At 40.6% G+C, this 25,746-nt stretch overlaps 2 protein-coding genes across 14 annotated transcripts in view; one reads left to right on the top strand and one right to left on the bottom strand.

Annotated features, from left to right (window-relative positions):
* CCDC57 (coiled-coil domain containing 57) overlaps positions 1-12,073 on the bottom strand; it is a 33,672-nt gene extending 21,599 nt beyond the window's left edge. For 3 of the 13 annotated variants that reach the window (XM_064395400.1, XM_064395397.1, XM_064395398.1), the window contains exons 1-2: positions 10,640-10,792; positions 448-610 (exon numbers count right to left, since the gene is read on the bottom strand). In XM_064395400.1, coding sequence (XP_064251470.1) covers positions 448-610; positions 10,640-10,662 — 186 coding nt within the window. In that variant the 5' untranslated portion in view covers positions 10,663-10,792. The other 10 variants (XM_064395391.1, XM_064395389.1, XM_064395388.1 and 7 more) reach the window with 10 other exon arrangements.
* On the top strand, positions 11,038-24,991 carry SLC16A3 (solute carrier family 16 member 3). Its single transcript, XM_064395404.1, has 5 exons — positions 11,038-11,176; positions 17,279-17,523; positions 18,011-18,154; positions 18,507-19,274; positions 20,596-24,991. Exons 2-5 carry the CDS (start codon positions 17,301-17,303, stop codon positions 20,880-20,882), a joined length of 1,422 nt encoding a protein of 473 aa, XP_064251474.1. The 5' UTR covers positions 11,038-11,176; positions 17,279-17,300; the 3' UTR covers positions 20,883-24,991.
* Positions 24,992-25,746: the final 755 nt, after the last annotated feature.

Genomic DNA, 25,746 nt, shown 5'->3' with positions numbered 1-25,746 from the left:
AATTTTTCAGAAGCTGAAGTTGTTACACTACACAAAATAAGGGGTTTTTTTCCACACAAAAATACCACCCAGGAGCTTTTCAGGACTAATATTGTTCTCTTGATAGAATTCAAGTGGTACTGTGATCTGAAATTCTTTCTGCCCTCGGGCTGATCTAAGAAACATCTTTCTTCTTTTGCTACAATGGCAAAGGAAAAACATCTCTCAAGCCAATTTGATTACATGGAAAGGGAGAAAAAGCCACTATTAGAGATTGCTCATGAAAATTAGTCTGATCTCTGATAAAATACATGTGATGAACTGCTCTACACAATACACAAATACTGTTTTACAGATTTTTGAAAGAAAGCTAAAGACATATTTCCCTGTGAAACACCGTGGTGAGAAGACTCCATAGCTGTCTATGCAATAGATGATTCTTAAACAGTATTAATTTTAAATTCTCACCTCCTCTCTTGATGAAGATAGGCTGTGTGTTGGATCCTCTGGTTTCTGATACCAATTACATTCAGCATTCTCACAGAGCTGCTGCCAGTTAAGTTCTGCCTGCATTTTACTTTGTTTCAGAATCTGTTCTTGCTCAGCTGCCAGAGACAGTTGCTGTTTAGACCTATGAGACACAGAGCAAAGCTGTTGATTTCAGCAGAATAAATACTAAGGATGTTTTGTGGATATTTATTGTTTGTTTGTTTTGATCTGGTTTTGTTTAGTTTAATCCACCTTTGTTTATTGTCCTCATCGTCTTTCCTTGTTCTATTTTATCTATCTGTATTATCTACAGTAATCTGATATATAATTAATCTAATCTATATTATCTCTCTATATATGGATATATCTATAATATATATATCTAATCTACAATTAATCTAATCTATATTATCTAAATAGATAATTTTTAAATTATCTGTTTTATTTTGTTCTGTTCTAGTCTCAACATTTTACTGAACAAAAGCATTTTAATTGCATGGAGCTCAATAGTCTCTGAGGGTCCATCTGTATGGGTATTTAGAATCAGCTTTGGAGGTCACCTCAGCTCAAGAGGCATAAACTGCCCTTCAATATCAATACTACTCTCAGTACTTCCACCCAGAGCATGTTTCTGTTTTGCTGATATCAGAAATGAGATACAAAAGAGCTAGGAATTAAAACTGCTGCATTGTCAGGGTAAAATTTCTAGGCTAAAAGGCTGCTGCATTTACATACCTTGAAAACACAGTGTAGAAAGAGGCAGAAGGTGCAAGTATTAGAAACAGTATTAGAAATCTCTAATCAAGAATTCAAGTCAGAAAAGTGCAAAAATCAGAGGTTTCTTCTGAAGTGCCATCAGAGTTTAAACTGCATGACACAGAGTAAGCAACATTTACATTTAATAAGTATACATGCAGTTGTGGTTCTTTTGTTCTTGCTGAGTGAACAGCAGTTGGTCATGCAATCTTTATAGTCAAGACTGCAATAGGACAACGTGGTTTTGAATCCATTATTACAGCAGTGTCCTTTAAAGAACATCCAAGACAAGTAAACCAAACCAGAAGCTAAACTCCAATCGTGCAACATTCAAGATGCAGGAATGCATGGATACCACAACTGCCCAGGCAACCTTTTGCTACCCTAAAGGTAATGTTTATAGGCAGAAATAATTAATTTTGTTACACAAAAGCCAACACAGCTGGAAAACATAGCAAATTCCTACAAGCCCTCTTCCTGAAAGCTTGTCTGTTTTTCTCAATGGTATCAAGTGAGGGTTTTTTCCCCTCTACCTATATAAACTCAATTTGTCAAATTATTAAGGTATCAATTACAACACCACTGAAGCAAGTGGACATGGACATCAGAGAACAATCCAAGTAATGCTGGATGATGATTAGTGAGCATTGCATATACAGAGGTTTTTGAACACGTGGAAGGATGACAGAGCTCTTTCAAATACCTATACACAGTTTTTGGTTGCATGGGAAAAAAACCAGTCACTAGGGATGCATACCACAAATACCCATGCTTCCTGCTGTCCTAGTTCACTACATAGGTGGAAGAAAGCAGCAAAAACAACAGTCATCTTTTCACGTGTTTCACACAGGAATGACTTTAGATTATAATACAGTCATTCATTCTGTAAGTAATGGGTAACAGCTTAAAATAAGTTAACTTCATGGGACAGAACTAAGTTAATCCTTTTCAGTTGTCTGCTTGTGAAACTCACATTCTCTCTTTTTTAATTCCCACATCAAATTCAGCAAGCACTACCTGCAAAGGGAGTAACATATAGGTAACACTAGAACAATGGTACTGATGGAAACACTGGATTGTCTCAGACCTTTCAAACACTGTATGAGGAGTTTAATCATCACATCAACTTCCTCCATTCTAATAAGACTCAGACTGTGCTGAATGAAACCTATAAACTGGTCTATGGTAGGTCCCCTAAGAGGACTTGTACAGCAGAGGGGACCTTAAATAAACAAATCAGCCAGACAATATCTTTTGCAAAATAAGATCAGATTTCATAACCACATAACCACTGGGGAGAGAGGAGAGAAAAAAACACTTGTTTTACAAAACCCCCCATCTTATAGACATTAAAGTTCAATTCCTTCACAGCCATCTGAGCACTTGAAAATATGTCAAATACTATGCATTACAGAAATAACTGAACTTCATTTTTGACTTCTAGAGGAGCAGAAAGGTGCTATATATGTCCCCAATGCTAAAAGTTATGGGTATTTTTTATTTATACTTTTTAAGAACTTTTTTGAATATAAAAAAATAATCCTAACAGAAGTTAAATGTATATTCTAAGGACATGAATAAATGGAAATTGATTATTGTGTAGAATCTACTATAAGCTGCAAGGACATCCATCTTCTTATGTACACATGCATATACATATGGATCTACTAGTGAAAAAAATTTAACTGTTTTCCTCTGGTTTTGCAGAATGACCATAGAAACAGCATAAGAAGTAGTCTATGTGAAATCACATGGAAAAAAAGGTACATCATTCACTAGTCTAAGCTTTTGTTTATGTCAAGCAAAACAATTCAGTATTATTAGAAGGGAAAATTTTGGCTGCAGTCAAGAGACCTTTAAAGTGAATACTTGCAGAACTACTGAAGAGTTAAGAAACTACAGCCTTATTGAAAAGTTGCTAGAAAAATACTACCATGTTTTGCACTCTGAAGTGACATGAGGGCTGATGGGAGATAATATGGAACTTCTTCCCTCCCTCCTTCCCCACACTGCCCCCCTTATAGCAATTGAATTTTAATTTAAAGGAAAAGAACAAAACCAGTCATATTATTTGTCATTCTTGGGGGGGGAAAAAAAATCACCTGTTATTAGAAGACTTTACATTTCAAACGCAAGTAAGAACAGTACTACAGAATGTACATTTACTGTGAAATTCTCCCAAAGTAACACTGCAAGTTACTCCAAACCATGAAAATTAAAGACAACAGTAAAGATATCATCGAACAAATGTGAAATTCTTGCCTCACAACACCTATGTTTTGTAAGTGCATGAAAAACTGTTCATAAAGAAGCCATGGATTTTCCAGAAAACTGAACGGTTGCAGTGAGCTGCCATCCAGTGGCTAAACTGATAAAGCATTTAAAAAAGTGTTTGAGAGAAACTACTTTGATGAATTAAATTGATAAAATACAACTGAAAACAAGAGAAAGAGATCACAAGGGATTTTGTCTAATTGGTACAAAATCATGTTAGATTAGGGGGAATAACTGCAGGAGATCCAGTGGCAAGCATGGAAGATGTGCTTCTTTAGTTGTAAGCATAAACAATGGAGATAGCTTTTTTTCTTCTCCAGTGGTGTAGGAGAAATCACGTGTGTTAGATGATGTAGCCTCACGCTTGTGGACAGCAGCTAACCAGCTTTATCATTACGGCTCAACCACAGAATGCACCATAACTTCCAAGCAGTTATCAAATATTCTTCCTGTTCTCACACTTCTTCAGGTAGGTTCATAAACTGTCTTTGGGAAGCCCATGAGAAAGAGAGTGCTGGATGAAGATTCATTATTTTAGCAGGACTCCTATAGTGAGGGCAGCAAGACTTGGATTGGCAGGTGTTGGGTGGAAGACACAATTGCTTAACATACCACTTCCATTTATGTTATATATTGGTTTGGTTGACAGGACAAAAATTAAGTGTTTTAGTTCTAATGACTAAACACATTCATGTGTAAATTAGTAAAAGGAATTCCAATATCAAATACACTTTTATGCAAAGAAGGAAAGTTTTCTTTAAAGTTTCTTATATAGAAAGAGGTGATATAGTGCCTGCCTAGGGTATCACAGTTGAAGATAAGATTTCACCGTTAGTAAGATGATCCTTTTGTGGTAAAATATAGGAATATTAGAAGCAGAAGGGGGGAAAAAGCACCTTGTAATTAGGAGTATGATAAACAGTGTACATTTATTCATCTTGCCTAAGGCTACCTCTGCTTTCTAGATGCTGACCTTTGCTGTAGTTTCAAGGTTAACGAAATTAGCAGTGTGCTTGCTACATAAAATAATCTTACACGATCTCACATTACTAAACGTATTCTTAGCAATTCCTTACAAGGGGTAGCTGTCAAACAAGCAAAGCAACAGCTACTACACAAGCAAGGCGTAATTTTCTAAATTGGAATTACAAATGTAATCAATTTTTAGAGAAAGAAAACAATAGACCACAAAAAAAAAAAAGAAAGCTTATACAACAACTATAGCAATGTTAAACCAGAACATGCTGATTAAAAAAAAAAATCCAAAAAAAAAAGATTGCTTGATGACACTGCAGCAACACAGCACTGCTTGTCCAACATTCTTACACCAATTTCTGTCAGCATCTTCCAGTTCTTGAATCTTTTGCTCCATGTGAAGTTTCAGGTTCACATAATCCTCATGCAGATAACCCTTGTGACTATTCTTAGAGGTAACAAAAATAAATTTACATTAAAAAGCATGAGGGATCCACATATATTTTTTTAAACAATAACACATAACTGTTAATACAGAATGCTGTAATTTCCTAAAGAAACAGGCACCATAACATCTTTTCCCCATGAGTTAGTGGAAATCAATTATAAGAGTATATGTTATTTCCCAAAACAATCCTTCAAAAGGTTAGTTGCATACAGAATATAGAGGATCTGCTCAAAAGTAGTGCAAGACATCTATTTAAGTATAACTGAGTTCCTTCTCCACTCAAAATTTTGTGTTATATAAGAAAAAAAATTGAAAAACAAGGGCTGACCAGCAGAAATCTGATCTTTTAGATACATTTGAAAATAGAAGTAGCTCTGTATCTTTTCCCCTCCTCTCCCAATATTTTTAATTGCTATCAACAAAAAAGTTTCTCTGTGATCCAGTGGAAGAATACCAGTAACGTCAGGATTTCAAACAAATCCGAGGAGCTGATACTGCTACCAAGATCAGTAAGTTCTCTAATAATACACTGAAACTTTAAAGCTCTGCATTAATCCCTTAAAGACTTAACAGGTTTGCAGCAGCCTGTCACACAGCCTTTGTTGCTACTGTACTGTTCTGCAACCTTCTATTTACTTTCAACTCTATATTACAGGGTTTTTGGGTAGCTGAATGGCTGTTGCAATTGATTAGATAAGACTGATCATATAATACCTGCAGAGTCCAAACTCTGAACTAAAACTGGAGAGTAACAATCAGCTAAATGCATATTCACTTTCACATTCTGCTTTTAAATTTACATTTCAGCTCAAGTAATCTGGATCCTATAGCCAGCACTCGTGCACATGAAGCAAATCCATCAGAAGTGCCGTCTCAGGGTAGTCCAGACAGACATTTTTGTACCTCCCTTGTTCCTCCCCAAACCCTTAAGGGCAAGGCAGATCAGAAGAGTGACTTGTACTGTGATCAGTGTCCAGCTCATTCTGGCAAAGAGGCAGCTGCTGAGACTCAAATTCTTCCTTCCAATCCCAAAGGATGGGATGTAAAACTCCATGTAAAACTCCTAAACTGTCTTTAAATGAATTTGCATACACACCACATTAACATCAATCATTTAGTAATCTTTGATGGATTCCAGAGTCTTGACCAGATCACCCACAATAACTAAAAAAAAAATTTAAAACTTACCCAGCCATCACTACATTATAAATGTAGTTGGATCCAGCACAGTTTACAGCATTTTACAACAATTACCATTTTAAGCAGAGAATAATCCCAAAGAGACTGTTATTTCTGAAGACAGTAATTACATTAAACAATAATTATGTGCAGACAGAACAAGAAATAAGTGTTTATTCCTTCCACCCTGCAAGCTGCACACATATTTCTCTTTTCTTTATGTATGATGAGTCAAGGCACAGTTCAGCCCTCTCTTTTATTAACAATATTAACTGCTGTGTCCCATTTGTCTGCTTTTAGTTAAAAAGAAAATAACCAACAGAAAGAGCCTGTGCTTTTACATGCAAAACCCTTTACTTGCTTCACATCCACGTCTTCCTGTTGTTTATTCTCCATATTTGCTTCTTATCTGATTATAAATTCTGTAGAAGAAAAAAACCCAACATTATTTTTAAGCAGTATGGATGCTTAAAAAAAAGTTATTTCTGTTCAGCTCTCTCCAGAGATTTGGGAAAATCTCTGGAGTCAATATAGCTTCTCTCATTGTACAGTATTATTCTGTGTCACTGGTTGCAGATAATCCCTTCTGAATAAGCACAGGGATGCAGAGAACAAATCGGACAAGCATGCCTTTCAAATAGTGCCCCTTTAATCTCTTTAAATGAAAGATTTTCAGACCAGAAAATGCTATGCGATACCTCTATGCTAAAGGATGTAATAACTTAAATAACATTTTTCTTCACAAACAATCTAGACTACTCTAGTTCCCCAGGATTGAAAAATGAGTCACTGGTCATTGGATGCGAGAAGTATAAAAAAATTCAAGTTTGCTCTTCCCAGGTATACTGAGGAACAAACCATGCTAAAGGACACAATGATCTGATGGTCTTTCAATTCTGCTGGCTTATCCCTATTTATCCCCTTTAATTTTAAGTTAATTAAAATAGTGTTTTCATATTCTGATTCTTGTTGGCAATGTATCTGTTTGCACAGATAGTGTAAGTAATATCTTCTTCATTTGCGTAAGGAGAAGTAACTTTTTAAAGAAGTGACTATTTTAAAAAGTGACTATTTAAAAGAAGCGACTTTTTAAAAAAGTCACGATTATGGATATCCATGAACAATACTGCCTCCCTGCCTGTAACATGCAACACTGAAAGATCTGCTCTTTCAGTATCACACTTTCAGCTACAGCTGTTCCAAATGGATCAGGTGGCTCCCACAGTTAAAAAGGTTAACTGAAGTTGAAGTGCATAGAGGGAGGAAAAGACAATGGAGTGTCAGCAAAGCCAGCAGTGCCAGCGGAAGGGCCGGCTGGCAGCGAGCAGAGCCCAGCAGGCAGGATTCCGTAGAGCACTCTGAGGCCCAGATGTTCTGAGGCAGAAGAGCAGATGGCAGGCAGACTGTCGAGGTCAAACGCGTTAGATGTAGGCAGTAGAGAGGAGCACAAGACAATGCTTTGGACTCAGGGACAGCACAAGAGAGGGCCCTTAGCAGGAAGTGTGCAGAAGGACGGAAAAAAGACGAGAGAGAAAAAGGCGCGAGATGCGCAGGCGACGCATCGGGAGCTCCGAAGGACAACCTGCGGCGCAGCGGGATGCCTTCCCTGGAAAAGCCCAGTCGCGATTCGCCTCCGGACGGCACCAAGCTCGGCACGGCTCCGCTCCCGGCCGCAGCCCGTCCCTCGGGCCGTGCCGGGCCGTGCCCGTCTCCATGGCGCCGCCTCGCTCACGGGGCAGCGCCCGTCCCCGCCCGCCTCCCTTCGTGTTTCTCAGTCCCCCGCCTTGCAGTCACTTCCAGGAACCCGGCAGCGTATTCTCCGCTCCTCGCCTTCGCGCCGTTCCGTCCTCAGTGCTCTCACACAGCAGCCTCTTCTCGGCACGGCTCCTTGGCAGACCCCCTTCTCCCAAAACACAGATAGTACTTGTCCCATACTCTCAGATCTCACTCTCTCGTTCACTTGTCTTCCTGTACAATTTGTTTCTGCAAATGTTTATTATTAATTTCTCCTTAGCGCAGATCAGGAGGGACACTCTTTGCCCCTTTCAAGTACAGCCGTTAACGGATGTAAACAAACTTTGAGAGTCCTCTCTGAACTCCCACTGCATCGTGAAAACTTTTAAAAGCTTGTAAAACAAACTCAGGCCAACTGCAACATGAGGTCATGCAGAACAGATAAACACATTCTGCTACCAAGGCATTTAATTATTAAAAACTGTATCCATCATCTAAACTGCTTTACGCTGTCTAGGGGAGACTGAGGAAGATGTAATACATGCAGCAGGCCGAAAGCATGATTTTCCCTTAGTCACTCTAGATGACTTGCTTGTCTGGAAGTCATGAGGCAAACTTCCTGTAATGTTCTGTCACTCTTCTGTTTTTCTAGATCATATAAAGAGCTTTTGCCTTCCAGAAACTCAAATGCTGCACCCAAATGATATCTCAAGTACACTAATTTAGAGAAGATAGAGCATTATCCGTAGTTCTTATATAATTTTCCTTATGTCATCAGAAGAGAATTGTGTGTCCTAGCCCCATGCCAGTTAAAGAAAGAAGGGGTTTGTTTTCATCAGTAACTATTAATGAAAATTACAATCAGAACTAGCAATTTGACTTTTGAAATAAAGCAAGTTCCATTTAGCGAATTGTAGTTACAGAATGCTGCAATTATTCAAGGGATTTAGTTCATTTACTTATATGAATCACCTCTGGTTTAAAATAGAATGGTGAAACCTGGCTTAAAATGATTTTCTATATCTGAACACACAAAAATTATAGTGCAAGTCCCAGCATAATTTATATTGTGCAGAGCACCCATCAAAATCAGCACATAATAGGCGAATGTCTAAAGCTATACACCATTCTGACTGCTGGCATTCTTCACACCTTTATAATAGCCTTGGCCTAACCTATCAACCACATTATCTTTTCAACCCTTCCTCACCCCTGCCCCCACTTTCAAATTAGCTGTCGTCTTCTCCAATGTACCTTCAATCATCCCCTAGTCACCTAGTTAAATGCATGTTAGTTCCCTAAATGAGTAATTGATAACTTCTAGTGATTCAGTAGTGTCCCAAAGAGACAAACTTTAATGGTGAGTAAAAAAGATTACAGTCTACACAATGTCAGTTCGGGGATTGATGCTGAAATCTTAATACACCTAGTCCGCAACTGAATGCCCTAAATTCAGATAATAGTGGACAGTCAAAAACTGGTTTTACTAGTCTTTAAGATTAGCAGTGTCGGTCTTATTGGCTGTATGTTATCTACTCAAAATAAACCGCATGGCCTTGCTCATCTTCACACATTGATGCAATGAATCATCCTTGAGCATGTACAAATGGTTACTATACTTCAGCAAAACTGAACCAAGAGCCAATGCAAACACAAAGTACAAGGAAAAGAAAAAAACTTCTAAGTCATTAAAAGAGCTTCAGTTCCTGCCTTGGCATTACATTTCAGCAAGTAGGTTTTAAATTGGAAGCTACTACTCTGTGCAATATCACAGTTCTCAAAAGACAATATTGTATCCTACCTGTCCTCTCCTACTTAGAATCCTACTCCTGTGTAACTCCACATAGATAGGAATCACAAAATCATTTAGAATTTTTTTTTTCCAAGATCATTGAATCCAGTTGTTAACATCCAGGGATGGTGACTCCATCACTTCCCTGGACTTGCCATTTCAATGCTTGGCAACCTGTTTGAAGAAGAGATTTTTCCCAATAACCAATCTAAAGCTCCCCTGGCACAACTTGAGGCCATTTCCTCTTGTTCTATCACTTGTTACCCGGGACAAGAGACAGATGCCCACCTTGGTACAATCTCCATTCAGGCAGTTGTAGAGAGTGATAAGGTCCCCTGAGCCTCCTTTTCTGCAGGCTGAGTCTCTCCAGCTCCCTCAGCCGCTGTCCATCACACTTGTGCTCTAGGCCCTTCCGTAGCTCTGTGCCCTTCTCTGGCCATGTTCTAGCCCCTCAATGTTTGTCTTGTCATGAGGAGCTGAAAACCAAACACCGGATTTAAGCTGTGATGTCACTCCCCTGTATATCAGATTGTGTGCTAGAAGCACACAAAAGAATGGAGCACCTACTCCTGAATTTCTTAAGCCTCAGCTAGACAGGAGTGCTACTTTCTGTAGTGCATTTAAGAATCCCACCACAACTTTCATAGATGTTACATAGCAATATCAGCACATCAGTTTTATAATCCAACGTTTGTATGAATCCCAGTTGAGTCACAAGAGATTAATGCAGAAAGCTCATTCCATCCGGATGTAAAAGGAGAAGCATGCTATGAAATCATATTTGCAGGGAGTAGTATAATATTTACTCCCTTGGTAAAGGATGAGGAGGGAAGCCTGAGGGTTATCTACAACTCCATTGTGCATTCTGTCTACAGAATGCACAATATCACATTTAAATTTCTAAGAAGAAAACAACTAAGCAAAGAAGCTCGTAAGAGTAATTCTCATGGGAGGAGACAATGACGAAACTGTGATCTCTCCCGGAAAAGCAGAAACGGCAGCACAGAACAAACCTCAGCCGCAGAAACCCATTCATAAGTTGAAGTCCACTGCTCAGGTCCTGTTCCTCCGGACAGCCAGCGCAGCATTCATGCCGGCAGGATGCAGCCCTGCGTTGCACTCTACGCAAGCAGCGCAAAGCTCATGCCGATGTCTTGTGAGGCCCTGGGGCTGCACGCTGCACGGCCCTGCGCCCGAGAGCCTGTGGCGGAGGGAGGGAGGGAGGGAGGGAGGGAGGGAGGGAGGGAGGGAGGGAGGGAGGGAGGGAGGGAGGGAGGGAGGGAGGGAGGGAGGGAGGGAGGGAGGGAGGGAGGGAGGGAGGGAGGGAGGGAGGGAGGGAGGGAGGGAGGGAGGGAGCCCGAGCGGCGGCGGCGGTAGGACCCGGGGCGCGCCCCGTGTGCCGGGGCGGGGCGAGCAGCCGCGGAGCCGCCGCGCGGGAGCGCTCCCCGGCCGGCGGGACCAGACGGGCTGTGGCGGCTCTGTGGGCACACGCGGCCAGCGGGCTGCGGCCAGCACGGGCATCCTCAGCCGAGACGCGGGACGTGACTCAGGTACCGAGGCGGGGCCGTCGTGCGTGATGTGCGGAGTCCTTGCCTTGCACGCGGACGAACGGCGTGGGGAGGGCGGGGTGGGGGGTCCGGAGCCGGGTGAGCCGAATGCAGAGCGCCGGGCTGACCGAGGATGCTGCTCTGCGTGGGGCTCTCCGGGCCAGCGGATGAGCCCGAGCGCCGCCCAGGCTTTGGGCAAAGCGCGGCGTAGGAGTCGCGGGTTCATCCCTTGCCCAGAGGTTGCGCTGGGCACCGGTGGGATCGTGGGCACGACGCCGGCTGTTCTCGCACCCCTTGGCACCACCCCACGAGGGTCGGCGGGATGCCGTCCCGCCGGCTGCGTTTCTCCTCGCTCATGGGGCCACGCGGGCGCACCTCTTCGTCGGGAAGCCCTCGTTGCCTCTGGGTCGCCCAACGATCTCAGCGCCCCCGGCCTGAAAGCGCTGTCCGAGCGCTGAGCGGTGCTGGCCACCGAGCCCCACTCCGCTTGCTACGAGAGCGCTGCCCCCGACATCCCTTGTGGCAGCCGGGTCACGCCTGGGCGCGTAGTGCCACCCGCCCGAGGGCACGTACAGTGCCACACCGCTGGCTCGTGGGACACCCGCGAGCTCGGGCTTTGTTTCCGCCATTCGTGGCCTCACATCGTTATTGGCGGACGAGGGTCCCTTCGCTACTGCTCACCTCCTGTTTCAGTGTCGAGCTCCCGGAGGTGAATTTCGGAATTTTTTGTCTTAGCGGTGACGGTTCAGGTCCGTCAGAATGAGCGACGAGAGTCTGAGGGACTGTTCCCTCATAAGGACATGGTCGCAGATCCGGGCAGGATCCCCGGTACTCGGTTTAGCAAGCACACGAAGAGCGCTGGGGCGGCCGGGCTGCCTCTCCCCGGGCTGCGTGGGCATCGGCTGCGGCGGCGGCTCCTCAGGAGCCGTTGGGCTGAGCGCTACGTGCCCGCCCCGGAGCGCCCCGCGAGCCGTCGTGGCCGTGGCGACGCCGCGACCGCCACCATTGTGTTCCCAAGCCGTGTCCCCCACAGCCCCTCCCGCGCGGCCGCCGCAGCCCCTCTCCATCTCTTGGGAAAGAGCCTTTTTTCGACGCTGCTCGCAATCCACCTGGAGGGTTCTGCGGCTTGCCTTCTAAGAAATTCTGTGGAGAGAAGAAAAAGCACAAAAAGGTGGAGTTGAATTTCAGTAATTCAGCTTCCTCACAGGCGCAGACCGTTAGCACTAGTGGAAATGCACTCCGCTTGGGCAAACCGTTCAATTTAGGATGCCACAAAGTAAAGTCATGTACGGTTTTGCAGTGTTTATTTCAGAGGAAGTAGTGTGGCAGCCGTTTTAAAATGTAAATCAGGTTCTCTTAGTACAGTGCACCTTTTGTGGTTCAGTCAGAAGTATAACTCAAGGTTTATTATAGAAATAAAAAAATATAATTTTTAAAATTGTGACTGAAGTGGCAATTCACATTCTCAATGTGTGACACCCTATTATGCAGCTACACTGTCCAGAGTGGTTGTGTAAAATGACACCTCTGAGCCAGATGATCATTTCTCACTATATTCAGCTACATGTGCTCACCTACTTCAGATACAGTGCATGTGCATGTGAGCACTTTAGATATTAGGGTAGTTCCATTATAGTCTGCAAAAATAAGCAGAGATGCCCAGCTGGTGACAGGACTAGACCCTTAATTAGTATTTATCTATCTCTGTCACTTTTTGTTTTTATACTAAACGATATAAGGACACTTCTTCACTATAAGCAATTGTCAAGCATTCATGTTTTTCTGAAGCTTCAACACATTGCAAGGCCATCACAGCTGCAGGGCTCGGGCTTTGTAAGTTGTTTCTAACTGAAGCTGGGATTCTACAACTTTTCATGATATAAAATAAAACAAGCAAATAAATAGTCACAACTTTCCCTATAGAGCACTTTACCCAGATAACAGACTTTAGACTGGTTATCATTATCTGCTACACATAAAATTGCAGGGTGAATTTACTGTCACTGTGGCCTGCTAATAACTTGTGATGAATGTTACTCACTGTGCAGCAGCAGTGAACAGCTAAGATGTTTTGAGACTAAATGGGGACTGGAGAATGTTTAATAGTCAAGATTTGGTGGAGCATCACTTGCAGCTACAGACAGCACAGAATTATCCCAGGAGTTCTAAAAGGGAGATGAGAGAATGGGGAAAACTGGCAAACACTTAAGAAAGGTAGCAGATCTGGAAAAATTGTCTCATTTGAAATGGAGGAGGCCAAAATGGAATAGTGGCAGTCACTGCAAGACCTTGCAGGGAGGACAGGAGGTCAGGATAGGATTGATAAATATGGTAATGATTTTGTAGGGAACATAATTTTGCAGCAGCCTTTGGAATGAACGTATAATTCAACTGGCTAATATTTAAGCAGGTAAGCCACAGGAAATGTACTAGTGGGTTATACCAGTGGCCCATCTAAATGGCTTCTATGAGGTACCTGAGTTGTAATAAAATCTGATTTAAAGATTTATGCATTTGTACTTTAGAGAAGCAGGAAGGAGTTAAAGTCATGCTGAACAGGCAGATGTCAGTGATGTCAATGCAAAGGCTAGTTGTTCTGTATATAGAGGGCTATCATCAGCGTCTGGAGAATATTAAAATAAAAACATTTTTTCAGGAATCATTTCCTGAAAAATTTCAGTAGAGTTGGTTAGTCTTAGGTATCCTCACTTACAAACAAGAATAACATGCATATTTTGTTTAGTCTGCTTAGATTTTAATACCTTTGGGCAAATACAGGAGGTTTATAACTCCTATTAACACAGCATTAAGCAACCTATGATTTCAAGGTATCCATACACCCAATACCCTGTGAAGAGAGAAATAATTTTCTTTGTTTCACAGATAAGAAAAACTGAAGTAGAATGTCTACATTACTCAGCTTATACCTCCTTCCTTATTTTGTAGTTATACATTTCTCAGTTGGGTGTGGCTCCCTAGACTGAAGTCTAGGCTGAACTGGGTTCCCTGCTTGGAAGTTTATGTTCTATTTTTGATAACCATTTTTTATTTGTATCATAGAATTCAAGATTGTGTAGATTGCAGCCATAGTTAGAAGAAATTAATTACTCTTGAAAATGTCCTGAAATTTCTCCTTCTTGACAACATGAAGTTCTCAAGCTATATAGGTCTGTGTACATGCTCATAAATGTCCTTCCTACCCATACTGCTGACAATGAAGTACAGCTATGCTGCCAATAAGAGTAGTGGCTAAACATAAATAATAGATTCTTGCCATTTCTAGCTGCTCCTTTTCATAATACATCATTCCAGAAACCACACCATCACAACACCCACAATGCTACCTAATATTTCCTCCTAACTGAGTCTATATTAGTTTCCATGACAACAAGAAGATACTAACAGGAAGATGAAACCCCAGATGCTACCTTTGTTTTGCACATTACCAAAGCAAGAACCCATTCATGATAGAAGGAATCTGGAATAAATACTGACAATATTTATTCATTTCTGTTGTGGAGGTATGAAACTGATCTGCAGCCAGTTAAGTATAATCCTTTGCCTCAAAACAGGGCTGAGCTAGCAAAAGCAGAAAGCAAAACAAGCTGTTGCATTAGTTAGGCAGTAGCCTCCTGTCTTAGCAGGCTTTCATGGCATTCCAGCACTGTAGCAAAATCCTGAGTAAAAATTTTGCCAGTGCAGATCAAACACAAGCCTGCCTTTTCTAAAGTGGTACCCCTAATTTATACATTTTGGAAAGGAACCTCTGCACTGCTTCCTTATTATTTCTTATTCACCTCTTAAGGAGGTGAATACAGTCTCAGCCTAGTAAGGTACACCACAACAGGATGAAGTACATTCTTGTGTTTATGGAGACAGGGTTCATTTAGTTCCAGTTAATGGTCTTTTTCTTTTGATGTGTTAACATGAACAACCAATGGACAAAACCAGATTAATAACACTGATTGTACAATCATACAGTGGTTTGGGTTGGAAGAAACCTTAATCTCGTTCCAACCTGCTGCCATGGGCACAAACACCTTCCATCAGGCCACGTTGCTCCCAGCCCTGTCCAGCCTGGCCTGGAACTCTTCCAGGGATGAGACAGCCTTGTGGCTGGGCAACCTTTGCCAGGGCCTCATCACCCTCACCCTAAAGAATTTCTTCCTAATACCTAATCTAAACCTACTGTCAGTTTGAAGCCATTCCCCTTGTTCTGTCACTGCATGCCCTTGTAACAAGTCCCTCTCCAGTCTTCTTGTAGCCACTCCAGGCACTGTAAATGTGCAATAAGGCTTTCCCAGAGCATCCTCTTCTGCATGCTGAACCAGCCGAATCATCTCAGCCTTTCCCTTTAGAAGAGCTGTTTTTGAGGCATGTGTGTGCAAATGTGAACCACTCTTGAAAGGATGGCACTTGAAGATCTGGTGTGCCGGTTTATGGTGATTTTTAGCCGATTTCTTCCATGATGTAAAGAAGAGTAAATGGATATTACTGTGAGTTTCCCTGTAGACATATTTTTATGAAAGGCCACGTTCCTTCACATCAGCAAGTCTAGCTCTTTCATCACAGCAAAACATAAAACCGTTTAGAGACTGCTCCTCATGGCAAAGATGGTGAGTTCCGTAAGGCAGGTGCAACGGAACGTGTCTCTTACGGGCTGACTCGCTCTGCTGGGCATGGGAGAGCTCAAGAACGGCCAGGAAGGAGGATATTTCCCTCTCCGGTGGGAGCCGCGGGCTCGGCAGCGGCGGCGGCGGGCGCTGGGCGGGGGCACGGCCCCGGCCCCGCCCCGGCCCGGCAGTCACGTCCCGCACGTCTCGGTGCGGCGGCTCCGCAGCCTCTGCCCGGGGCTCGCCGTGCGGGGCCGGCTCTGCCTCCAAGCCGCGCCCGCACCACGCTCGGTGCCGAGTTGACTTCTCCCCCCCCGAAAATATTGGACAGTTCTCTTCTGGAAGGAGCAACCGTGCTGCCAAATAGTTCTTAGCGGTGTTTCTCCTCAAAGCTACTCGCCGCTTCATATAGCATGGGTGTAGTTTAGCCCTGTAGGTCTGCAGAGGCTGCCCTTATAAGAACTTTGCTGTAGACACAGTCAAGGAGACTGTCCCAGCCTGTGGGCAGAGGTGAATGCCATAAGGCACTGAATGTCCCCACCCAGCACTGTATAAGCAGTCTGGAGAGATTGCCAGTTGCTATTTTTCAACAAAGCATGCTCATGTATTATTTCTAACTTTGTGTTGCTATTAGATGGGTAATGGAAATGAACGAAAACTGCCCAACCCTTCCCCAAATATTTTAAACCTTCACTTCAAATGAAAGGTTCGGACAACTTGGAAGTAGTGAGTGACAATACCCCCTGAAGTCCTTCAATTTTACATCTTATTCCTATTCTTTATACACTTTAGCCAGGATTCATCAAATATTACTTTTTCTTACTGGTCACGTAATAACAACAATGGGAAGTATTTGCTTTGGGCAGGCAGTTGTACTGAGCATTGCTTCAGTTTCTAACTCCCAGCATCCACAAAAATGGCTCTTGGGGATTTTCATTGCAGTTTAGCATTTGAACTTGATGGGTGAAAAATGATAGCTCATCATCATCTCAAGGGGATCTTTCTATCTTTTCAAGATAACAGTGTATCAGGGCTGTACAGCTGTCCTCAGTGGGGAATAAAAAATTTGGGTGATTAGTCCACCATTTCACAGAGCACTTGTGATTCACCAGGTCTCCTAAGTGAATAGACCAGGAGCTTAATGTAACAAGGTCTTATATAAAAAAATCCTGCAGACTTTAATGCAGTAATTATTACATATTTGTGAAAGTCAGATACACCCCCGAAGTGCTGTTATGGCTTCAGTTTTTTGATGAAGCAGTGATTTGGATGAAATCCTGCTCTGACTTTGAGAGCTGTGCAGGCCCATTCATTTAAAACTCAGTTGTGTGCATCTCATTTTCACATATTTTTGCAAGCTTTGTAAAAACTAAACTCAAACAAGAAATAGTTAAAATTGCACTGCATTTGCAAGACTTTTTAAATGTAGTTCCTTGCCTTAGTTTAAATGGTAGTGCAATTTTAGAGACACTAATTGCTTTTTCTTTCTTAGGGAACACACAGGGTTCTTCATCATGGGAGCTGTAGTAGCTGATGATGGTCCGTCAGGTGTGAAAGCCCCTGATGGAGGCTGGGGCTGGGCTGTCCTTTTTGGCTGTTTCATCATCACAGGATTCTCCTACGCCTTTCCTAAGGCAGTTAGTGTCTTCTTTAAAGAACTTATCCGGGAATTTGGCATTGGATATAGTGACACTGCATGGATTTCCTCCATTCTGTTGGCCATGCTTTATGGAACAGGTGAGTAGTTATCAGGTTTTGTCATACAATTAAATTTGTAAATCTTACAGCCATTTACAGTCTGTATCATGACTGCATATCATTACTTGTGTTCAAATAAGGCATCCCAAGGAAGAATTACTATTACTCACATAAATCAAAAGATTTTTTAAGCCCATCCAGTTTATTTAAAATTATGTCTTTGTATGTCAGTAGTTGCTAAAGATGATGGAAAAGAAAAATCACAAAGCACTCTGAAGGCAAAAAAGATTGAAGTATTTGACTACAGAGGAAAGCACCTTTTTCCTTATTGGCCTGACTTCATGCACAAAGCACAAAATGAGTCAGAATCACTGAACTTGGAAAGACCTTAGACCTTTAAGATCATCCATTCCAACCATGAACGTTACACTTTGAAATGTACCAACGCAATACAATACAAAGTATCAGAAAATCAGTTGCAAAAGTTGGTTTATCTTAACAACCTCAACTTGCTTTTCTTGCCTAGGTCCACTTTGTAGTGTATGTGTCAATCGCTTTGGTTGTCGCCCTGTCATGCTGGTGGGTGGCCTTTTTGCCTCAATGGGGATGGTGATAGCTTCCTTCTGCACAAGCATCGTTCAGATCTATCTAACTGCAGGTGTGATTACTGGTAAGTACTATGCTGAAAATTAGTTCACTTAGGTCTTAGCTTTAGGCTGAAGTTTTAAGTGAAAAATACCTGAAGCATAAGGATCACCCAACTGGGCTTTTATAAAGATGGCAGATAAATGTGGAATTAAAAGGTCATTCATTTTTGTTATGAATGTTTAACAGTGTGAAGTGTATTCATAAAGTACAGGAATACTATGGGGGTAGAATACTTTGTGTTATCTTAGGATTCTTTTGTCCATTTGGAATAAAACTACTTTCTCTTAAGTCATGAATCAGAAAAACTGTAATTAGAGTATCTGTAACAATGATATTGTAGGCCAGTATTAATTTTTATGTACCCTCTACTACAGGTTTGGGTTTGGCACTAAACTTTCAGCCTTCACTCATCATGTTAAACCGCTACTTTGACAAACGCCGGCCCTTAGCCAATGGGTTATCTGCTGCTGGGAGCCCAGTGTTTCTTTGTGCTCTCTCACCACTGGGGCAGATACTACAGCATGAATATGGTTGGAGAGGAGGATTCCTTATCCTGGGTGGGATGCTGCTCAACTGCTGTGTATGCGGAGCACTAATGAGACCTTTGGAGCCACCCAAAAAGGCTGAAGCTACCAAAGAGCCAGCTGAGAAGAAAGTGAAGAAAAAACTTCTGGATTTCAGTGTGTTTAAAGACGGTGGTTTTGTAATCTATACTCTAGCAGCATCTATCATGGTGCTTGGCCTCTTTGTTCCCCCAGTGTTTGTTGTGAGTTATGCCAAGGATTTAGGGTATCAAGACACTAAAGCAGCTTTTCTTCTGACTATTCTGGGATTCATTGATATCTTTGCTCGCCCAGTCTGTGGAATGGTAGCTGGTCTTAAATGGGTTAGACCACGCTGTGTCTACCTCTTCAGTTTTGCTATGATTTTCAATGGCTTTACAGATCTCATGGGTTCTATGTCTGTTGATTATGGTGGACTGGTGGTCTTTTGCATTTTCTTTGGCATTTCTTACGGAATGGTAGGTGCTCTTCAGTTTGAAGTTCTCATGGCTATCGTTGGTACGCAGAAGTTTTCCAGTGCTATTGGTTTAGTGCTCCTGGCAGAAGCTGTGGCTGTTCTGATTGGTCCACCATCAGCAGGCAAGTATGCCATTTAGCTCAGAATTAAAAATTGTGTGCATTGCATTAATTTACACAAAATATAAGGGAGCTGAGAAAAAGATGTGAGTCACTCAAGAAATGCAGATTGTGCTGGTGTTTCACATGTTTCAAAGGCTTTCTGCAGTTACATGCTAAAATACTCCAAGAAGGGATGGAATAAACATTTTCCTTCTTGGATCTATTTCAGCATTGGTTAAATTGCCATCTGGAGATGCTGCTATTTCTCCTCTGAAACCCTGCACTGAAGTTCTTATTGGTAGATAGCTGACTGGGATTCAGAATATGGAACCCGTCGATTTTCTTTGGGAAATATTAGGATACATTCTCTATATCCACGGTAGATTTAGAGGAGGAAAGAAAACATCTGAAGGAATAAAAAAAATCTTACAAGGAGGACTATAAAACTGGACTGATTTAAGAAAGGTAGAGTGCTTCTACTGCACTTTACTGCACTACTGTCTTACAACCCAAGAATAAGAGAACATGACAAAATAGTAAAATTCATTAATTTGAAGTCAAAATACAAATTAATTACTAATCAAAGAACATTTGACAGACCCTGAACTGAAACACACTTTCCCTCTCAAAACCCACCAGGTCACTGCAATGTTTATTGTTTACACCAGACTCTAAAAACGTCAAGTATTTTTATTTTGACAGAACCCACTTCATGGGAAAACCAGTATTATGCACTACTTCCTCTGATCTTCAGGTTTGGAGAGGCACTTCCTTCATATCCTCCCACCTGTTCATTCACATCCACCAAGTCCTGTAAAAATTTACCTTTACCAGTGTCAAAATCAGTCAGTTACTCCAGACTGACTATTGAATAAGATTTGCATTTTAAGCAGACAGTGCACTACCACTACTTTACTACACCGTGCACAGTGTAGAAAGGTAAATGAGATTAGGAGCAAGAGGATAACGATGATCAGATCATGACACAGATGACACAGATCCCATCCATGGATGCACACATTTTTATCTGAAATACAAAGCATGGGTTTGATCTCTTGCATCTGAAGGCGAGGCTGGTTTTATTTCAGATGAACTGCATGCCTCTGGGTGCAGCAGAGTATGTGTTTTGGTATCTCATGTAGAGTCAATGACTGTTAAACTGAACTGAAATAATTAAGAAATATTTTGTTATTAACTTGTTTAAATCCTATTTGAAAAAAAAAACTTGGTTAGATAGTCATGGTGATTCTAGACAGGAGAGTAAAAATGCTTTAAAAATCAGAAAAATATTCACTGCAAGATAATAACTTCTGTTAATGACTTGGAATGTTGCCTTTTTCAGGAAAACTCCTGGATGCAACGGGGAGGTACATGTTTGTTTTCATTATTGCTGGAATTGAAGTTACCACCTCAGCCCTTGTATTGGCCTTGGGAAATTTCTTCTGCATAAAGAAAAAATCAGAAGAACCACATACAAAAGAAGAAGCAGCAGAAAGAGAGGAATTAAACAAATCTGAAAACAAAACTCCTGAAGATGCCAAAGTGGACTCTATTGAAGTGGAGCAGTTTCTGAAAGATGAGCCTGAAAAAAATGGCGAAGTTGTAACTAACCCAGAAACATGTGTGTGAGCATGACAAGGAACTGAAAAGTGTCTCAAAAATAAAGATTTTCAATGCTATTTATTTTAGAAACAGAAATAGTTTAGGGCTGGGCCATCTGCTTTAGTAACTGGGCTAGTCAGCTCATCAGGTCTCTTTGGAAGCTGATTAGCTAGACAAAATCTTACCGGAAAAATAGCTTTATTGGTAAAAGGTGGAACATTGTGATTATACATTTTATGTAAACTAAAAGGCTTCTATGAACACAAGTAGGCTCTTGCTATGCATCACCAGAAACCGCTCACTTGGAAGATACAGGAAAAGCATATTTTCAGAAAAGTGGAATTATATGTATATTTTCAGACAATATTGATGAAATTGCTGTGTTGTGTGGCTAAATATAATTTCCCTGTGTTCTCTGTGAAGGGAAGAGAGTTTGAGATGGAAAAAATCTCAGGAACTTAAAAGTCTTCATTAGGTTTTTGAATTTACCTTTTTAGATTTTTTTAGATTAATTAGCTCAGCCCTAATTTAATTTTGATAATATCTGTAACTTTGATTTATGTAAATGCATTTCTGCATAAACCTGTAACCTTTGCAATTATCGTCTGGAAATCCTGTTTTTGGAAAGGCACATTACAGATAGTGTCCTCAGCAGATCACACAAGTGGTATTCTGAGGTAGTACTAGCAAAAAAAAAAAAAAAAAAGGAGCAGAATGGATCCTAACAGACCTTGAGGAAATAAAATTAGCCCACAATTCCATATACTGTTTTCAGTAAAATTTCCTTAGAGCATTGAAAAAATATTACAGGTAACATGCACGATTAGTAGAATATTCTGAAAAAGTGTCCATTTTGCATATAAAAGAAATGATGGTGCAAGTTTCCAGATGACCTACAGAATGGGTAGACTTAGGGAAGAGACTGAACTACTTTGAAACATGTTGGTCATTCATAAAATGCAATATTAGCATCACAGGAAGGTTTTAACATGTTTAGTTTTGAGGTTTTTTATCCCACTTCCTACCCTCTGGCTTAATCTATGGAAGTTCAAAGTGCCATTCCAGCTGTCTGAAGAAACAGGATACAACTGTTCATCATTTTTATGATGGCATGGTACTGAAGAGAAAAGGAAGGCAAAAGGAAGGCACTGTATTTTTTTTCTACCCAAAACCACTCAAGAAACCTATTTTTTTTAAAATATAAAATCATGCTACTGCATCCCACCTCTCAAATCTGCTTATAAAAAGCTGTCTAGGCTTTGTAACTGCAGTAACAAACTTCAAAACAGACTAAATGTAACAGATTCCTTTTTCTTAGTAGTAGCAAAGTAATATTGGCTTTCAGGTGCCAAAATTGTTCCGCTTAATAACTGAAAACTGAAAGACCCTAATCCCTTAAAACTCAGTATCCATTTTAAATTTTTAACAGAAATGAAGTGCCAAAACCATGAACCATTCTCTAATGAATGATACCAGCTTCCATTTTGGAAGTTTCTGCAAAATGGTTTTGCATTGTTAGGACAACCTTGCACAGAAATCAGAAAGTTAGAATCATAAGTTTTAAAAGAAATTGATGCTGCATAGAATAAACTGGTTTTATATCCTATGTAGCACATTATTTTAAAGTGTTATTAATTTAGTGGCAGCAATTGTAGTGAATGACATTTCCCAGTTGTAACAGCTTAGCTCCAGTTTGCTAAAGACTAAATTGGTACCTGAAACACAACACTGATAGCTCCAGAAGGCAAGAGAAAAACGGAATCCAGAGAGTAATTTATTATATCCTTGGAGGCTGCTTCAGATGATACATGATGGCCTGATACAGCTTTCAGATTGGAGTTCCCTGTTGTTTCAAAAAGCAGGAGCTATAAACCTTTCAAAAGGTGAATTCAGATTCACAGATAGCCATTTTTGTCTTACTGAGTGCTTTGATCACTGGATTTCTTTGCTAGATAATGCCATGTGCTTATCACAGAATCACTAAATGGTTATTCCCTTGACCTCAGGTTTTGGCACAATTTTAAGTTTCTGTACATTCTGCAAATTGTCTAGATTGCTTTATATGTGACAGAATGTAATTTGTGCTTATTATACTGATTTTCCAGACTATGTTTCATTTTCCATACATAATACTTTTACAGTTAAGCTGGAAAAATTTCTGTGCTGTAATTTTATGTGATTTGAGACAGAAAAGGAAGTTAGGAAGACAAGGAGACACAGTTCATCAAGAAACCATAAATAATCTCGTAAGTAAAACTAGTGTTTACAGAAAGGCCTCCTTTGCCTACACAAGTTATTTTCTTCCACTCCAAGATCAATCACTCTGACTGGGCCTGCCAATGCTCTTGTGCTGTTTTCAGCACAGGCCTACCAATGGCTTGCAGTATTTATGACAGCAGGAGATGCTTACTGAATGAGAGTGGTCAAATCAAAGGACTTCTCTATTGACTGTGAGAAAAAAAGGGCTAGAATTTAAATCATTAAGCAGTTTAAAAAACCATAGTAGCAGTGTAAAATCTTTTATCATTTTAATTAATTGCAAAAAGCATCAATACAAAGGTGAGAAACACCTAATGTAGCTCTCTTAGCAACGGCAGGCTTGTGGCAGGCTTGAGGGGACTTCAGAGTTCTAGAGCCCGTTAAGCTCCTGGCTCCCATTCTGTCCCACTCAAGGGCAACACCCAAGTGTGTGCTAGCCCTCAGTCCTCTTTCTGTTCAGCTGCCTTTATCTTCTTGGCAAGAGATTTGTTAAACTGATGGGAAAAAAGCCTTCATGTCAGACCCCTAGGCTGAACACCTGCTGGCCACTATACTCGAGTGTGCTGAAGCATGTACCCAACTGCTCCTATTGACATGGCCGCAAAGGGTTAACAATCTCCTGTTTTACAGACCTCTCTCCTTCCACCCCAATGTGTTAAAAAATCAAAACCAACAAAAACTAAACCCCACAAGCAGCTAGTCCTAAGGTTCCCAGCACTGTCCAGCCAGGCTCCTTTTAAATTTAACTCTGCTTATTGTAAATATTTAAATACATTGATAAATATTAAAATAATGTATTTTGTATATTTAAAAGCAAGGAATTGATTTAAAATTCCTCCAGGTACTTTGGTACTTTATTTCTTTAATCTCAATACCACTGAGACGCCCTTAAGAGCAGACTGGGAGATGTGCTCATCCATATATTTTGAGGATGTATACGGGTGAAGCCAGAAAGCATTGCTAGAGAGACATTGCTCAGGGTCACAGACAGAACAGTTTAATGCAACATCTACCCAGATCAACCTTTGTTCAACCTTCACCTGATTAAAATTTTGTGATTTGAAAAAAGGGAAAAGAAAGGGAAAAGAAAGGGAATGTAGGTAATTATGTAATCAAATTGCAAAGCATCTCAAGATTATAGTTTACTCCTGCATCATACACAATTGAAACATATGTAATTTCTTTTGACACAGATCATGAATATATCTAAGAAGTCTGGAAAGTAAACAATCAAAAAACCAAAACGTTTTCAAAGATTCTTTCTCTGAAAGTAGTGAACAGTCTTTTACTCTGCAGGCTAGCAAAATTTTTAAAGCATTTTGGATCTTCACACATTCTATAAATTGTATACTATAGGATGTATGGTTAAAGTATTATATGATTGAATATGTAATGGGTCTTAGGAAAATAAGGGCCTGATGCAAGGAGATGAAATGTGTATAAATGCCAGTAATACACAGAGACTATATAAAAAAAGAATACATGTGATTGCACATATTTACATATGTGTGTGTATATATATATATATATATACACACACGCAAAATATCCACAGGAGTAGATTACAAACAGTTTGCCCATTTATTAGACAATGAGCAGAGTTAAAATAATTTTCTTCCTCCTATACAAAGATCAGTTTGCTTTTTTGAAAATTCTAAATTAAATATGTTGTAGCCATTTGGAGCCTCAGCAGAACTAGAAGTCTTGGAAGTGATGCAGCTATCTGCTTCATGCTAAGCCAGTTCCCTAAAGTTAAGACTTGAGATGGATGGTATGAAGGTATGGTGTAAAGGACTGGAGAGATCTCGTGCTAATAATAAATTCCATCTACACAAACGGGTATTAGAATCATTCTTTAAAAATAAATTAGAACATTCCCCTAATCAAGCAACCAAACTTCAAAATGAAAAAGCAAAATTCATATATGCACCTTTGGCACATCCCAAAGAAAATGTTTAGTTTGGTAGACAATCATAAACAGAAGAATTTCATAATGCAAACTTACATGTCACAACGTAAGTATTGACTTGTGTATGTGTGTCTGTGTCTCTTTGCCACACTTGTCTTTAGGATTATGGGAATACATTTCAATTTTCTGCGAGATGAAATTTTGTTTCTTGTTAATGCACTTTAATGTAATGTGTATATTTATACTTAGTAATTTTTTTTATGCTTTTCTAGTAAACTGTTGCAAATGTAGTGAATAAATATTTGGTTGTCAAAAACCATGGGTTTGAGAAAATCAGCTCAGAAAAAATTAACTTTAACACCCCAGTATGGACACTGCGCTTCCTTTGCACATGCCTATAAAACAGCTCCACAGGGACAAGAGTGTTCATAGAGAAGAGCTGACACTTAGCTGCCAGGCAGCCAGAATTCAATGTGGGCAAGGGGACTGCTTTTGCTGTGACTCGTAGTTTGGCCAATTCCAAAATGGTTATGTGCTTCTGCTGTAAATGATGCTGAAGACTATTTTAAAGCAGTATCTAATTTTAAATAACAGCAATTAATTTTGTGCTGTGCTGTGTAAAAAATATTAATGTTCTCCTCTGAATAGTGCTCCAGGTTTTGTCTACAGGTAAAGTTTTCTGAACTGTCATGACTTATAAAGCCCAAAATATTTTGAATACCA

The sequence above is a fragment of the Passer domesticus genome, chromosome 20 (assembly GCF_036417665.1).
Source record: "Passer domesticus isolate bPasDom1 chromosome 20, bPasDom1.hap1, whole genome shotgun sequence".
Classification (NCBI taxonomy): domain Eukaryota; kingdom Metazoa; phylum Chordata; class Aves; order Passeriformes; family Passeridae; genus Passer; species Passer domesticus.
This window is presented reverse-complemented; position numbering and strand designations above follow the sequence as displayed.

Coding starts and splice junctions, on each gene's coding strand:
- SLC16A3 (XM_064395404.1), top strand. CDS start 17,301: ATGGGAGCTGTAGTAGCTGATGATGGTCCGTCAGGTGTGAAAGCCCCT. Junction 17,524..18,010: donor GGCCATGCTTTATGGAACAG/GTGAGTAGTTAT, acceptor TTTCTTGCCTAG/GTCCACTTTGTAGTGTATGT. Junction 19,275..20,595: donor GATTGGTCCACCATCAGCAG/GCAAGTATGCCA, acceptor TGCCTTTTTCAG/GAAAACTCCTGGATGCAACG.